Here is a 17023-nt window from a genome sequence, read left to right on the forward strand (position 1 = left end):
TGGAGATAATACACATTTGCATATAGTATGATGTGTATGTTGGCGTTATCTGTCGTCTTGGCACGACATATAATGGGTGGTATTTCAACAGACATTGAAACTGTTTTCTTCAGAAGTGGGTTTTCTCAGTGGCAAGACGTGGCCTAGATAATGAATGAGTGAATGAGTGAGTGTGCCTGCATGAGTGTGTGCGTGCGTTTGTGTATGTGTGCTTTAGTGAAGCGCAGTTCCAGAAGTTTAACTCCAGTTAGCTGTGGAAGAACCCCTGCTATTCCTAGTGATGTCTGTCAGTATTGGTGGTGGGATTTGCTGATGGATTTCTTGTTTTCTGCCTGCGGTCTTCAGGTCTAGTCAGAGAGAGGCTGGGGTGGGCAAGGGGAAGTGTAGAGGCTTGATGGTTTTGATGGCTCCAGTGACAGTGCTAAAAGACCCCTCTCTGCTGTAACACTTACACCCTGCTTATGTAAGTGCAAAAGCACTGAGGGAATCACTTTAGGAGAAAGCTGGATGATTCCATCTGATGGAAATGAGCATCCATTCAAAGCACTACACCATCCATTAATAAATACTTCAGTGAAGGGGATTTAGGTAGATTCTCAGCAATGAAACTACTGTATATGTTTTTTTGGTTTTTTTTGTTTGTTTTTCGGAAAAAATAATCTGCTAAATCTTTATTTTTTTGTATATTGGAGATGTACACAAGCAAATACATGTTGAAATATTGGAACAAATACAAATGATAATAGGCAATTCAACATGTTATTTGGAAAGTGTTGTCCTTGCCTATTTATTTAAAAAAGTTAAATAAATAGAGTGCTTATTCTTCAAATTTTTGGGAGAGCCCTTTAAGGTTTCTCTCCTGAAAATTGATATTTGGAATAAACAGATGGCACATTTAGGGAGATTTCTATTTATTCTTATGGTTTTTCAAAAGGGTGTGAGTGTTGCTTTGAGGTCAAGCAGGTTGTGGTGGGACTTGTGCAAATGTTGTAACTTATCCAACCACCTTATCCTGAAAGGTGGTGTACATCAGAGCTCTCCCTTTGGCCCTCTCAATGTTTACCTGTGCTTCTCCGAGTCATGATTTGTGCTAAATGTTGACTTGTCCTTGTGTATGGCAGTACACTTTCCAAATCTCTTTTTTTTTTGTTGTTTTTTAGAAAACTCACACCTTGTGACTTCTGGGCAAACCATTCGACGCAGCATCTGTGCATGCGATTGAAACTTCTCTATTTCCCCGAACGCTGCACAACCAAGCTAATGTGTCAGTATCGGTGTCACTCATTTGGTAGTAAGAGGAACGCTTCCCTGTTACACTCTGCTTTTTTAAACCCACCTTCAGTTGTTGAAGTGCCTGAGTAGTATGGTTTACTTTGTTTAAAAATGACATTATAGTCATTTACCAGATATTCTTATCTACAGCAACTTTAAATGTTGAAAAGGCATAAGCGCATTCACTGGATTAATATGAGCTGTAGTTGCAGACCTGGCTAACAGCATTTTCCAGACCAGCGAGTAATGATGTGACATCATGTTGTGAGGAGGCATTGTGGTGTAATGGTGAGAGTCCGACAGTCTGTTTCATATCCAGCTCATGACTGCGCAAAATGACACAACACTGGACCACCTTTGGCCCAGCGCTCAAAATGGCATTTGCCCTTCCGGGTCACGTTGTTGACTTCACTAGTACCGGACAGTGTGGATGAAGCTGTCAGCCCCTCTTCAGCGTAAATCAAGGAGAACGTGAGAGCCTGCTTTACGTGTCTGTCTGGTTCTTTTGGCGTTGTGTTTAGCCTCGTGTAGCTGCTGTGCGCAGCCCAGCCGTGTGTCTTGTCTCTCCGCTGGCCTTTCGGCAGGCCGTGTTGCTCATGCAGAGTGGGCCGCGTGTGTGAGGGGTCCTGGTGCCTGAATGTCTGTGGAAGTCTGCTCTGTTCTGTTTGGGCCTTGTGGGTCAGTGGGCGATGCGGATCAGGGAGAGCTGCTTTACCAGGAGGGCATTTTCAGGAGTGCCATTAATCCACACTCTGGATGATTTGTTTTATATCATTGGTTAGTTCAGTATATATTTTTATTTTTTTACTTTTTTGCTTCTATGCACATGGTTTGCACCTGCAGTTAGGCCATCGCTTTGGGACAGTCTAGAAAGGCAGTACTCAGGGTGGCCATTTGTGGAGGGAGGAAAAACTAATTTAATCAGCAGACATATATTTTCAGGATCTATATGTTTATATGTAAATATTCATGTTTATTTCTGTAGTTTGTGCAGAGTGGCAATACAGAGGGAAGGCCGGACTGAGTTTATCCTCCCACAGTCAGGATAAACTCTTATCTCTGCCCCTCGTCTTGCACTCTGGCACGGCCGGGCACATGACAGTCATCTGACCGCCGTTACCAGGCGGGAACCGGAGGAGGGGGCGGGGCCGCGTCCTGCTTCCTCACAGGGCCGTATTTACTTTGCAAAGCAGGTGACCCTGCAGGCCGCTGGTTCGTTTGCTCAGGGAGGGGCGGTAGTGGAGGAGAGGGGAGGGGAGAGGTGAGGGTTGAGGGGGGGTATTGGGGGCATACTGTGGTGTGGGACTAATTCAGGACTTTTTTCTCCAATCAGCTGGCCCCCCCGCCTGAGCCAGAGGTCCCTGCCGAGGTGTGTTCCCACTCCCGCATTTGCCTTGAGTGTGCAAATGGGGGCTGCTGCAGAATACTGCACATTGTCACCTTGTCCGCACTAGACATATACGTATATATATATATATATAGTCATTCCAGTATCAATACGTATCATTCCAGTCATTTAGGAAATTATGACCCCCTACCCCTCATCTTTCTACCTCAGATCTTCAAACCCTAGCCACCGTCTTGTGCTTTAATTTCATTTATCACTTATTTGGGTCCTTAATTTGGATCCCCCCCCCACACACACCAAATCCCCTCCATGTGACCATGCTCCGTTCATCCTATGTTGTCTTCCCGAGGGGTCGCTGATCTTCAGCTCATTTGCCTTGAGAGGATCATCAGTCTGTGTTTCTGGGTGGCAGATGGGAGCTTTAGCTTGTTCTGTGTCAGAATTGCAGGGGTGTCATTATGTAACCTGGATCAAGCCCATCTCTGCCCCTGACCTGTGTCCCCCGGCTGCCCCACATTGCTTCCATCGGTACCCCTCTCTTTAAAGTAAAGAGCAAAGACTGCACAATTTGCTAGCATTTTCTGTGGACTTTGGGGGAAGATTTTTTTCCACGCAAAGAAATCGGAAGAATGTCTGTCCTTTTTTGCATATTGAGTACTGGAAAGTGTTCTCTTGTGAATGTTCAGCAACAGTTTTTTTTTTTTTTTACTGTAGGCTTATTTAAGTTTTTTTATTTTATTTTATTTGTCACTTTCCTTACCAGAGTGGATTGTTCGTCACCAGCACAGCATGATTATATTATCACCTCAAGCAACACCCCCATCTTTCCTCAGCCCCCCCAACTTGACTGCATGATATAACCTGACCCAGTTTCATGCATGTCATTAAAGTGAATAATCTGCAAAGTATTAATACTTATGTTTTTTTTTTTTTGATTCCCCCCCCCGTATTTACTTTTTTCCTTTTTTTTGCCCTTTGCTAACTTGTCACTCTCAGGAGCTTGATCCAAACCAGCCGCAGAAGCAACTGGAGGATCAGAAGAGGGTAGGTAACCCCACAGCCCCAGCCCCCCCCCCCCCCCTCGCGCTGGCTGGATGCAAACTGAGCCCAGCCAGCACAAAGACGGTATACACAGACCGGGGCTCCTCCCTTCTAGCCACCTGTGTCTGCTCAGGCATGCACAGCGCCACAGTTTTTTTGTACCGGAGGATGGGAAAAACAGACGATCATTAGCGATAATGTTTTCTGGAAAGGTTTTTCAGAGTGATGCTGTGCGTGCGTGCGTGCGTGCGTGCGTGCGTGCGTGCGTGCGTGCGTGCGTGCGTGCGTGCGTGCGTGCGTGCGTGCGTGCGTGCGTGCGTGCGTGTGTGCGTATTGAAGCGGGTGCAGAATGTGGGCTTCGGAGCAGCACGGTTCCATGTGATGAGGCTTATGTAAGGGATTCCCTGCTTCACTGGAGCAGATGCCTCTTAAGACCCTGAAGTATGTGGGTTTTGGGAGGGAGGGGGCATGAGGGGGCTGCTCCTCAAAGACGTTGGGGGTATACCCAGAACTCTCTGAGGATGTCTCGGAACATTTTGCAGCGGTGGGGCCAGTCGGTGACCTGGTAACAGAGCCTGCTGCACTTGGGGGGTCGAGATTGCTCGGGCAATAAATAAGCAAAGAGTTCTAGGCGGTGGAAATTTGCTCCCGCATCTCGGTTTCCCCTTGTGGCAGATGATATCCATAACTCACACCTACTCCTGGATCTGGGTGGTAATGCGTGGTGACTCATCACGATATTTCAGGTGTCAGCTTGCGTGCGTCTTCCTCTGCGAATCGGCAAGCTCTAAGCTTTTTCACCTTGGCACTTTCATCCTTAATTTAGAAATGTTCCTTTTTTACATCCTCTCCAGCCTCAGGGCTCACCGCTGCAGCATTGCAGTCTGATCCCGCATCGATCGGGTTAGCGAGGAACCGATGTCCGCGATGCCTTGTTTTCCTGTCAGTTTGAACTGTCCGCGCGCACACCCTCCAATCTGCTGTGTATCGCTGTGGCAAGAGGAATGCATTGTGTGCAACTGGATTTCATCTGCCTCAGCCTGCAGCTTGTGTCAGTTCTCATTTGAGAACTGTTATATTTTTGAGCTTGTATATGAATTCAGCCGGCTGGCCCAAATAACCTCATGTATACCTAAGGTCTAAATGAAAACGGTCTTTTACAGGAACCTGTGTGAATTCTTTCTGACAGATATTGGTTGTAATGGAGAATTTTTCAATGCAAATGCAGTCCTTTTTTACCTATGCCTCTCCTTACCATTGACTAATAATGGACTGAGTGTGAGTTGTGGTACAAAACTGAACTTGGATGACATGGCCAAGGTCTCTGCAAAGCAGCTCAAACCCACCCTCAGCCATGACAGATGTACTCTCTTTCTCCTGGGATCCGCTCCCCTCCCATGTACCAGCAGCCCCCCGCCCCCCCTCAAGTCTGCCCATCATCCCTTTTCCTTCTGGCCTCCTGTTGCCATGACTCCAGGTGACGATTTCCTTCCAGCTATGAGTCATGCTTTAGGCGACCTCTACCCAGATCAGGCTTTTGTGCTATCGATTGTTTTTATCAATAAAAGATGGTAAAAGGGAGATGGAGAGAAAGTGAGAGTACATCTCTGTGTTCACAGAAACTTGACTGAAGTTTTATTCTGTTAAATTCACTAATTCAGTTATGTTTAGGTATTAATCCCCTTATCAATATGCTTTAACCTTATTGAGATCAGAACCCACTTCATTAAGATCATGGCTGTGAAATGCAGTGACTGTCGTGTGGGAAGTAGTGGGGAGGGCGAGGGGGTAAATGTGAAATTGCCTGTGTTGAGAGCTGTTCCTAGCCCAGCGATGAGTGACAGCTAACCGCTTTCTCTTTCTGACTTTCTGACTGAAGCGTGAAGCATTGAGGCAGATTCTGGTCAACCGTTACTATGGAAACTTCAGGCCCGGGGGAAGGAGAGAGAGCCTGACGAGCTTCAGCAATGGTCCCCTCACTGCAGGGGCGCAGGGAAAGGTCCAGGCAGGTGAGTGAAGTAGCAAGAGAGTGCGTGCACCTGTCTGTGAATCTGCACGTACACATGTGCATATCTTACACATGCACGCTATCTGTGCACACTTAATGTGCGGGTGTGTGTCTCTCTCTCTCGCTCTCTCTGTCTGTGTGTGTGTGTCAGTGCTGTTTTATTGTTTATATAGGACAATTGGACATGGTCACTGACGTGCACAGTGTTACAACATTCTTTTTCTTCATGTCTCTGCACTTCCTCAAAATGCAATTTAAAAAAAATATATTTATGTATTTCACATTTACATCTGTATTTTTAAAGTATTCTTACATAGCTGCGGAGACTATTTTCACATTGATAAACTTTACTAATAAACTAGTACAGTGGACTGTGGCACAAACTGCGCAGTACCCCATGCCAACAGCAAATTGGTGACACCGCGTGATAAAGAGGTGTGTTCCTGCTCACCGTCTTGTCCTTGTCCTCCATCATTTATGCTGTGGGGCTGGCCGTGTCCCAAATGACAGGAAGTGTTTCCACACATTCGATCCAGGCCTGCTGGTTGCCAGGCAACGCAAGCGGGAGCCTACTTCCTTTGAGAATTGTCTCCTGATTGCACCTGGTCTTGAAATTAGAGAGCAGTCTTTGCACGGTTGCATGTAAGATTGTATGTGCCCAGTGTTTGGTTTAGTCTTGTGTTTATGCATGAGTGACACGATCACATTAGGCACAAGTATATAAAAATAAAATCATATAATAAACCAGTTAATGGCATTCAAGTCATTTTCAGCTGGTAAATTATAACATTATATCTGTTGATAATATATTTATCCGTCTAATATTTTTATCTTTAAAGATAATCTAATTAATGCATGTATGAAAAACATACTTTTCAAAGTATTTATGTATTTATGTATTTATGCCTGTTCCAGTTGGTTTGTTATGTTATAGTATCAGGGCTCTGTGTGCTTCTTGGCTCTGCATTGACAGGTCCATCACAGTGAAACAGTTCTCACTGTGATCTCACTCTGGGTCGAGATTACACTATTGAGACAGTGAAGTTACTGTAGATACAGTTCAGTCAATGTAGTGCCGTAACCTGTGGGAACACTGTGGTCAGAGTAGACTGGTGAGTGTTGCGGTAGGGATTGTTAGGTCAGCATGGTGAGGGTGCGGTTGGAGCCCCAGAGGTCCAGGAGGCTGACCGTAGATGTTCTCTCCTATAGGTGGAACTGCGGGATCTGGGGCGGTAACTCGGGGGGACATGAGTATGGCTGAGGTGCAGTGCCATCTGGACAGAGAGGGAGCTTCTGACCTGGTCATCGATCTCATCATGAATGCAACTAGTGACCGCATCTTCCAGGAGAGCATCCTATTGGCCATCGCCCTGTTGGAAGGCGGGAACCCTGTCATACAGGTGAGGCATATCCGACTGGCTGGTTGGTGGGTTCTGTCAATGGGTAAAGTAGCATTTTAGCCGCCCAGGAGTGTAGAAACGTTCCTGCCAGCAGAAGGTCAGTGTGTCTGAGCTGCCGCAGTCTCTCTGGTTACCCCCCAGCTACCCATTAAAAGCCCTGACTATCCTCTCACGTAGCAATGCGGTACTTTGTCCCTGTACTCTATCCACAAGCCGAGGAGAATTTGAAACCTGTTAACGCCTATTGCATATACAAGAGCATTTGAGGATTCATCTCTGCTGGCTTCATTGCTAGAAGACTGAAAGTTGTGGGGACTTCATTCCTGCTCTTTCCTTTTTTTCCTTTATATCATGTTTGTGACTGCCTGTGTTTAAAATGATCACATTTGCTTCAGCATAAGCTATCAGATCATAGCTTTGGTCAGCGTCTGTTACTTAGAGACAGTGGTTTGTGGGTGAGTCATGTTTCTCAGGAACAGAAGTAGAAAAAACTCATTTCTCTAATATGTGCACCTCTGACTTGATTGGCTGTGCTCTTTCTGTTTGGTTCGGATTGCTGACATTACAAGTATTGTTCTGAATGGCAGGCAAGTAAAATGTCTGTTTTGTAAGTAGTACACATCTTCAGCGTAATTACAGGTGCATATTACACAGTGCTGTGCGTGAGATGAGGATAGCTGCTGAAACGGAGTCCCCCATGCTGCTGTGGCCCCTCATGCTGCTCCCATGCATGACCATTTTACAGTGCAATCAAAATGATAGCATTTTTACCACTGTCACGTCCTGTCCACTGTGGTTGAAATGTCTTTATTTCACATGCTGTTTTTGACCTGGAGTTAGGCCAAAATTGTCATGGTTTCAGGCCCAGAAGTTATGCCCTTATCGTAAGTGTCTAATGTCGCAATTCTCTAGACCCGTAAACCCATCTGTGTGAGGCAGGGTTGGGCGGAAGGAGGAGTTTTGAAACGCTGTGGAGCTGCTGCCGATAAGCTCGCCCCAAGGTCACGCTGGCAGGGCTTTGTGGGGTTGTTTAGTTTTATCCGTCCGTGTGCAGAGGTGTGCTGGGTGCTGTTAAGAAAATACAAACATCCTACCCGCCCCTCCCCCACCCCTGAGGAAGAACCCACAGTGGATTTTGGAGGGAAGGGAGACGGGCGCCAACAACAGCCTGAAACTGCAGCCCAAATAAAGTAAAAACGTTCCCCTCAGGAAACCGTGTGGGCACAGAGTCGATCATTGTGGGAACACCCGGAGCTGCCATCCTCCTCTCAGACTGCTTGTTTATCACTGCTCTGAGGACACCTGTTCCCCGTCCCACGCAGATGTGAATAATTCAGCTCCACGCTACCCAGGTGAAGGATTCTTCTGGAAACTGAAGAACGCCGTAGCGGGCGGAGCAGGAAGCAGAGGCGGATGGTGAATTAATGGTCTGCTGGGAGAGGGCCAAGGCTCTGCGCCGGCCGGCTAGCCTCAGTCGGCCCGCCCTCGCACAGCTCCGCTGAGCCTGTCCAGGGTTGCTGTGGCAACGCAGCACTTTGGCAACCTCGCGGAAAGGTGGAGAAAATGGACGGTGGGGGCGGGTTGGACACGGGGGCGGAGAGTCTGATTCTAGGACAAGCCTCTCTCCTACTCGACGTGGTATTAGCACAAGTGCTTGCGCAAGCAGGCTCTTACATAATGGGCCTGTATTTGCATAGATATTTTACCTGATGATACCCGGCCTTCCCACGGCTCGCACACAAAGACTCTCACGTGACTTCGTTACATAAGGGCCATTCAGCTGAACAGCGCAGGGAAGTATTAGGCTTCCAAACATTCCATCTGAACTCAAGCTGGGTCACATTGAGCTGCTGGAGAAGAGGAGAGAGGAACTGGAGTACCAGGGCCTCCCCTGTCTGAACAAACAGGACTCTCCCTCTTTCTCTGCCTCACAATTGCCCCCCTCCTCCCTCTTTCAGCCTCTCATTGATGCTCATCAACGTGATCGCGTGGTGGTTCACATGGCTCAATATATAACGTCTGGTATATCAAAACAGAACAATTTGTTAGTCACCTGATTCCTTTGTGTCTGCGTGCGTGAATGTGTCTGTGTTGAGCGTGTGCGTGTGTGGTGTGTGTGTTCGTGTGTGTGTATCTACAGTGATCTCATAATGTGTAGGACAAAGACACACCCCCTGTGCCCCCATCACCACCATTTCAGGACTCCATATGTATGGGACATATTCATTTTATGCAAATGAATGTAGTCATGTGAAGTACTTTGCATGCAATGAATGCTTGAAGTCTGTGACCCGTAGACATCACTAGGTGCTGAGTATCTTGGATTCAGATCTGGTGAATGACTTGGCCAGTCAAGAAGGAAGCAATTGAACACACCTGTTGTAATCAAATGAAATATTTAGTGGAATGTCTCTTGGCAACCTGTAGGTCTATGTGGTGCATGTGTTTAGCTTCTACATTTAGTTTTGGCTTTATGTAAGTATTTGTGAACTGGATTGCATTTGGGAAGAAATTTCTTTTTTACCGCAATGGATCTGATTCTGTAGGTTGGCAGTCTGGAACAGTATCTCTCAATGTGAATGTTTGATTTTTTCAACCAAAATGTCTTATTATGTTAAAATCAGGATTGGAGTCAATTCAGAATTTTTTTAATGATTTCAGTTCATAAATTAAAATTTAATTTCATTTAAATTTTATTTTAAAGTCCTTGTAACTATACTGTATGTCATTTGTATTGGCATAAAGTTTAAAGTGATAAATGCAATCAATTAAGCATTGGAATTTCATTGAATTAAATTCAATTTCCTTTCATTCAAATTAATTTGAACTTAATTCAAAAGAGGAGCAGCACTATCTGTCTTTTTCTGCCCAAGTCTCTGTTCAACTTCAAAAATGGTGCCTTCGCTCACAATCCCAGGAAATCCCTTGGAGGGAAGAAATGCTCTTTGCTTCTAGAAGAAACACAGCACACAGCATATATTGTGCACTTACATAATGCTAGGTCCATTACATCTGTTTGGGGTTTTTGTTTTAATCAACAGCGGGGATGCAATTTGTACCCCAAAATAAACAAGCAGAAGGCCACAAAAAAGTTAAACTGAGATGCACAGGCCAACCGCATCCACTCTTAAGGGAGACAGTAAATACACAAAATGACCAAAAGTATCTGCACAACCTTTGGTCTGGGGCTGTTTTTATGGTTTGGGCGAGGCCCCTTGGTTCCACTCAGGGAAAATTTTAATGCTACAGCATACAATAATGTTCTAGATAATTCTGTGCTTCCCAAACTGTTTGGACAAGACCCTATCCAGTTTCAGGATGGCAATGCTCCCATGCACACAGCAAGATCCGTATAGAAATGGTTTGTCGAGAACAGTGTGGAAGAACTTGACTGGCCTGCACAGGCCCCTAACCTCAACCCAACCCAACACCTTTGGGATCAGTTAGAAAGCCAACTGCAAGCCAGGCCTAATCAGCCAATCAGTGCCTGATCTCACTAATGCTCTTCTGGCTGAATGGAAGCAAATTCTCCAACATCTAGTAGAAAGCCTTCCCAGTAGAGTGGAGATTGTTATAGCAGCCAGGGGTGGACCAATTCCATATCAGTGCCCGTAATTTTGGAAGAGATGTTGGATGTCAGGTGTCCACATACTTTTGGCCATGTAGTGTAAGTGAATGAAGTAAAAAGCAGAAGGCCCTGAGCACCAGTGTTGCACATGTGAACCCATAAGACGCAGGAACTGTGTTACTGAACACAAAGGGCCCTGGGCCAAACCTGCACATACGTCCTGAGATTAATTTGGTTTCTGTGCCAGGTACGAGTTTTTAACTTTCTTCTTAGAAAGCCTTACTAATGAATTATGAATAGTATTAGCCTAATTTCCTATCATGGGAATGCTGGAGTATTGCACAGAGTGGACAGGGAGCACCACGTCTTCTTAGCCGCCACTGGAAATGCATTTCATGCCCAGTACTGATACCAAAACCTTCTTCTGTAATTAATTTGCATTGCATGAAAATTGGTAGTTTACATTTTGATAGGAGCAGAGATTAGTTGGGGCCAGTTTTGTTATGACATTAGAGTTTAATGTGTTCAAAATCTTATCAATGCTGCAGGGAACAGTAGGTGCAAGTTGATCATATTTTACCATTGCTGAGCACCGCCCCTCCCAGTGAGGAAACGCGGTCCAATCTGGGGAATCCACCATCGGGTGTCTTATTCCACCACCTGCCGGGTTTCTCGTAGTCCATAGTCTGCTGCAGACAGTGCGGTGGGTGTTATGAGTCTGTCGACGATGTGGTTCTGCATTCCGGAACAGGGCTGTCTTGCACAGCTGTTGCTGCCCACGCTGTTTCCTATGGGAGTCAGCCATGGTCCTCCCTCCTTAGCCATCAGCCAGTGCAGCGATTCGCCTGGAGTTGGGAGTCTGGCCCTCCCGTGAGTTTTCTCACTTTCTCACCTTTCAGATCCGTCCTCACAGCACACAGAGATGTCGCGCCTGTGGCTTTCCCGCCCTTGCACCAAGAAAGGGCAAACATTTGTGAGTAATAACGGGCCGGTCGGGTGACGCGCGGCGGCCGCAGATGGCTAAGTGGCCCGTGACGTCAAACTCAACGCCCACCCCATAGCAACGGGCAGCCGGGGTGTGAACATTAGAGCAGCTCAACACCCATGCCGCGGAGCATCGTACCTTAGCACTGCTCCCCCTCCACTGCCATGCCGCAGACAGTGGAGATGAACAAGATAAGAGCAGACGTGAACCGTGGCTAATCAATTCAAAGGGGCTGTGAGAAGATTAACCGCCAGTGCACAAGCATAGTAATAATGGATTATCTTTGCCCACCCCCACCATCAGCCACTGCCACCCTCGGCATTCGCTTGTCTATAGGAAAACTCCTGGCTGTGGGGACATGGGAAGGAATTGCAACAGTGACATTTCTGCTTCTCCCTTCTACAAGTCCTTAATGGAATTATTGCAGTCACTGTGAGAATGACCGTATGAACTGAAGTTCTTTGCTGATTCAGTCTCTGGTGCAGACGCTGTTGCTGACTCCCTCATATTTAAGGGAGACCCTTACTATCCAAATGATCATCATTAATTTGCTTAGCAAACAGGTATTGGTATGCAAGTGTCACAGAGCGCAAGAGGTCAGAATACAGAATATTATGTCACACCTCACATGCTGTTTCATCAAATATCTGAATCACATTTGTAGAATTTCTTGCTTATGTTTATTCTTTAGCATGTTAAATATTTGGCTTTCCTCAAAAGTGCTGACGATTCCTTGATTTTAGGGATGCGAGGGTGTGATCAGATTATCATTTTGAACTTGTTAATGAACAGCATGTGCCTAGCAGCATTTCACATTAGATCGGAAGAGTGGTGAAGAGACTGTACAGTGTTATGTACTCTAAGTGTGGTAGAAATGATTCAGTGGGAAGAAGGATAGAATGTCCACATTTAAACCTCAGTCTAGCCTAATTTTGGGCACGTGTTTTATGGGCGACCACAAGGTCAGCCTGATCGGTGCTCAATAAAAAAAAGCTTGTATGTATATATATATTTTCAGTATATATTTGAGCTCCATAATATACGTAGTCCCCCCATTTCAGGGAACCATAATGTTTGGGACATATCAATGTTATGTAAATGAAAGTACTCATGTTTAGTACTTTGTTACATATCATTTGCATGCAATGACAGTTTAAAGTCTATGACCCATATACATCACCAGGTGCTGAGTATATTCTCTAGTGACACTCTGCCAGGCCTGTACTGCAGCCTTCTTCAGCTCTTGCTTATTTTGGGAGCTAGTTGCCTAAAATGTTATCTTCAGCCTATGAAATGCACGATAAACTGAGGGGCGACATAGCTCAGGAGGTAAGAGTGGTTGCCGGTTCAATCCCCCGCCCTGGGCATGTCGAAGTGTCCCTGAGCAAGACACCTAACCCCTAAATGCTCTGGTGAATGCGAGGCATCAATTGTAAAGCGCTTTGGATAAAAGCGCTATATAAATGCAGTCCATTTACCATTACCATTTAAACTGGATTGGGATCGGGTGAATGTCTTAGCCAGTCCTCCTTTGTTTCTTTAGCGGTATGTTTGGGATCATTGTCTTGCTGTAAGATGAAGCACTGCCCAATGAGTTTGAGCAGATAAGATGTGCCAAGACTAGATACTGATAGCTCTTTTATACCTACACTAAGGAAGCAATAGCACACCTGCCTAATCAGAAACATTATGGTGTCCTGAAATGGTGGGATTGTGTAATTAAGTGCTGTAATTTCTACACGGAGAAAACCAAAATGTATAAAAATACTCTTTAAAAGCTGAGTATCTGCACTTTAACCACAGGTGAATTGTTTGGTTACAGATCTAAAATTGTGGAATACATAGCCAAATCGAGAATTCTATAGAATATATATTCTAAGTTGGCTCACAAAACAAAGAATCTGATTGATACATCTTCATTCTTACACTTACATACTGTATGTTTTGTCTTCTGCAGTAAACAGTATGTGGCACAGTTTGAGGAGTGGCAAAGTTATAATGAAACAGGATTTGCAGGATTAAATCCTGGGTGGGGAACATTTTGGGTGTATAAATGGAAAGCACATACTTAAGTCACGTTATTTACACATGTAAGAGCATCAGCTAATGCATATTTAAAACATAGCATTAAGGTGTGATATTTCTAATGTACACATTGTCGGGATTTGTTTAATTTATGTCCAAAGATATTTTTTTGTTAATCCTTCCGCTACGTCATTACTGTCATGTGCTTTAAGAAGCACCCTCTTTAAACATTGCATGTAAAATGCAAAGTGACGTTTACATTTATCAAAAGCAACGTGGGCCCCTCATTCTTATATGAAGTCATGAAATCTGACTATGGCCAAAAGCCATGCAGATTGACACTTAATTGGGACTCCCATCATTCACCTTTTGAGCTGAACATGAAGCGTCTTCCTGCCCAACTTGTTGACCGAGAAGTAAGTCAACAAGCGGCAGTGACATCACTTGCTTCGGTGGTGACATCACATGCATCAAATCGACAGGGCGGTTGTGATGGGCATTGCTGTTTGGGCATGATTCGGCATTCTATATTTGGGAGTAAAAAGGGCAAAAAGTATAAAACTTTGCTATATGGAAAGACCTGACAGGTTGATTGGTTGATTTATTGATTGACAGGTTTGCATTGGTCCTGGATAGTGCCACAGTCTGTTCATCCCCGGGTCTGGCAGAGCTATGAGACAGTACTCCAGTGTATGAATGGGAGGCTGGAGTGAAGATGAGAGTGGGCGAAACTGTAAGACAGAGCGAGGAGAAAAACTCCAAAAGCACTTCCGTAGGTGGGGGGCAGCTGGGAAGTTTGTGTATGCTTGAGAGAGAAAGAGAGAGGAAGAGAGAAAGTGAGTAAGGCGTGTGGGTGGGCCATGTCTGTGCTCTAGTGAGTTTGTAAGAGCTGCGCGTGTTCGTGTGCGGAAAGTGAAGGTAGAGGAATGAGAGTGCGAGCGGCGTTTCCCTCACAGAGCGCATCCACCCACAGCCTGGGCGCCTGTTTTGCAGAACAGACCAGGTGTTAGCGGCTGCGGGATTGAGGGCGAGGGTGCGAGCGAGGCGGGGGCGTGGCGCAGGCCGTCTGCTGATTGCAGCTCCCATTCCAGCGGTGTGCGGAGATGCCTGCAGGGAGGGAGCCGAGCGGATATAAATAGAGCTTGCATAACGGCCCTTTGTTGATGTCAGTAGCGGGACAGAAGGGAGGGGGGGTGAAGAAAAGCGGAATGACCTTGTTTTGCAGAACCCCGCCTCCGCTTCGCCGGCTGAAAACCCTTCTTCCGCCTAGGGACCGTCTCAAAAGGGGTGGACAGGCGTTTACTGCTCAGAGAGAGAGAGAGGGGGTGGTCAGAAGCCTCGCTGTGTACAGAATACTTATGAGTGGGCTGTTCTACGTCAGGGTCCTTTGGGCATGTGTGGGGGTGCAGTTTTGAGAGTTGGAGAGGCGCTGAAAGGGAAAATTCCCATGCTGGCTTAACTCACTGCACTAGCATAGACTTCGGGGAAGGCCCCTGTCCCTCGTTGAAGGTCAGTTCTATCAAATCCACACATCTTACTGGAGCTGACTCTCCCCCCGTGTAATTTTGGACTGGGCTGTCTTCCTGTTTGGTGTTCCTCCAATACACACACACACACACACACACACACACTTTATCTGTCTCTCATACTCTCACTCTTTTTCTCTCTCAATTATCTCTATAAAATTTCTGTCCTCTAACGCTGCTGATCTCCAGAATCTCATCCAGTCCACTTTTTGGAGATACTTTTCATAAATGAAAACGCTTTTTTTGTTGTTTTTTGATAAATTAAGCTAACACTATATGTTATTGTTATTCATTGAAAATAGTTGACACAAGTACATTATATACAGTTCTCTTTTATTACCACAGTATTATACCAATGTAAAGGGAAGCGATGTAAAGTATGAATTTGAGCTGGAGGCTGCATGTTAAAATTCCACCAGTCTGTGAGAAGTGGATGAATGAGCTTTAATATGCAGCCAGTGTAATAAGACTGGTGGAAATCAGTGTCTCTGTCAAAGAGGTGTTCGTTTGTTAGTTTCAGCCAAAGAGTAGCAACAGACTTTGTAAGTATTTGCTGGCAAAAAGAGAACTGCATGCTGGGACAACTTTTGTGACCCCGTGCTTCCAGTGTGTGTGAGCATAGGTGATAGCCAAGTGTACACAGGCAGTCCTTTTTTTGTGCCGTGTGCACCTGGGTGAACGGTAGGAGTTTGCCCCCGGAAGTTGGGGGGCAGGTTAGTGGCGGGAGGTGCTGACCTGGATCTTTAGAGAGAGTGTAAAAGTGCATGTTATGCAAGCAGCTCAGCGGGATTATTGCCGCCAGGCCCCTGCATCCCCCCCCCCCCCCCCGATCCCAGCGTGTGCTTTGCTGTTACCTTAGCCAGTGCTTTGTGAAATGCAGTGAGCCGCAGGTTGCTAAACAGTTGATTTCTTTTTTTTTCTTTTTTTTGCAATATGTCAAACAAATTCACTGAAAAATACTGTGAGTCTCAGTGTTAGTACTTAATGCCTGTTCCCTGTCTTTCTTCTTTTGAAAAAGTGTGAGGTTCCATGGGCAGTGCTCTCCCATCTTGTTGTCACCATGGGGGCGGGGGGTGGGGGGGCAGTTAAGTAACCACTAAAACTGCAGTAGGCCCCAAAGCAATTATAACATGCTTATGTGTCAGCCCACAGAACATATGTTTCATGTGTTTATAAGTACCAGTTAATTCAGAAAGGCACAAATGAATGCTTTACACGTGCCATTTACATTTCAGACGCTGGTAGGATGCATTACTTCATGTATTAGGATGACATGTCCAGGACAAGGGTTCAGAGATGAAATTTTAATATATTCGATACATGTAGGGTCAAAAAAACGTTGCAAGGGCAGTGCATCTAGGAATAAAACCCATAACCTTCTGGCAGAGAGCCCCTTATGCCCCTTCACCGCACTACCATGCCGTATTATGCATTATGCCAGTGGAACATTCTTACCATCCTGCCATGTGGATATTGAAAATACTGCAAAATATTGTACATATGTGGAATCCTTTTGGAAATTATAGCAAATATGCTTCACAGCAGTGCATTTTATTTATGCAATTTGTTGCACTGTGAATTTTGTTTGGAGATCAGCCGTCATGTGTTTTCTGTTATTCAGGAGAAACGTTACAAGAAGGATTTGGTCTGCAGTGTTTGCCTTGCCTTGCCTTCTGTAGAGGTGTCTGATTGCAGAGACAAGTTATGACAATAGGGTTGTGACTGTCCTCGGGATCCAGCACTGCCTCACCCTCCCCAGGGTGAATGGAATTAAATGCTCCTCTTAAATTGCTTAAAAAGAACTGAACTGAAGTGAATTGTATTTGGCACATGTTTGTGTTCCTGAGGCT

At 45.6% G+C, this 17023-nt stretch overlaps 1 protein-coding gene across 17 annotated transcripts in view; it reads left to right on the forward strand.

Moving 5' to 3' along the window:
* The window catches only part of itpr1b (inositol 1,4,5-trisphosphate receptor, type 1b), a 106021-nt gene that overhangs the window by 57556 nt on the left and 31442 nt on the right, over positions 1 to 17023 (forward strand). For 8 of the 17 annotated variants that reach the window (XM_064306315.1, XM_064306313.1, XM_064306311.1 and 5 more), the window contains 4 exons: positions 2606 to 2641; positions 3617 to 3664; positions 5541 to 5670; positions 6879 to 7069. In XM_064306315.1, coding sequence (XP_064162385.1) covers positions 2606 to 2641; positions 3617 to 3664; positions 5541 to 5670; positions 6879 to 7069 — 405 coding nt within the window. The remainder of the gene's footprint in view (positions 1 to 2605; positions 2642 to 3616; positions 3665 to 5540; positions 5671 to 6878; positions 7070 to 17023) is intronic. The other 9 variants (XM_064306322.1, XM_064306323.1, XM_064306324.1 and 6 more) reach the window with 2 other exon arrangements.

Source organism: Anguilla rostrata, chromosome 13, assembly GCF_018555375.3.
Source record: "Anguilla rostrata isolate EN2019 chromosome 13, ASM1855537v3, whole genome shotgun sequence".
Lineage (NCBI taxonomy): Eukaryota > Metazoa > Chordata > Actinopteri > Anguilliformes > Anguillidae > Anguilla > Anguilla rostrata.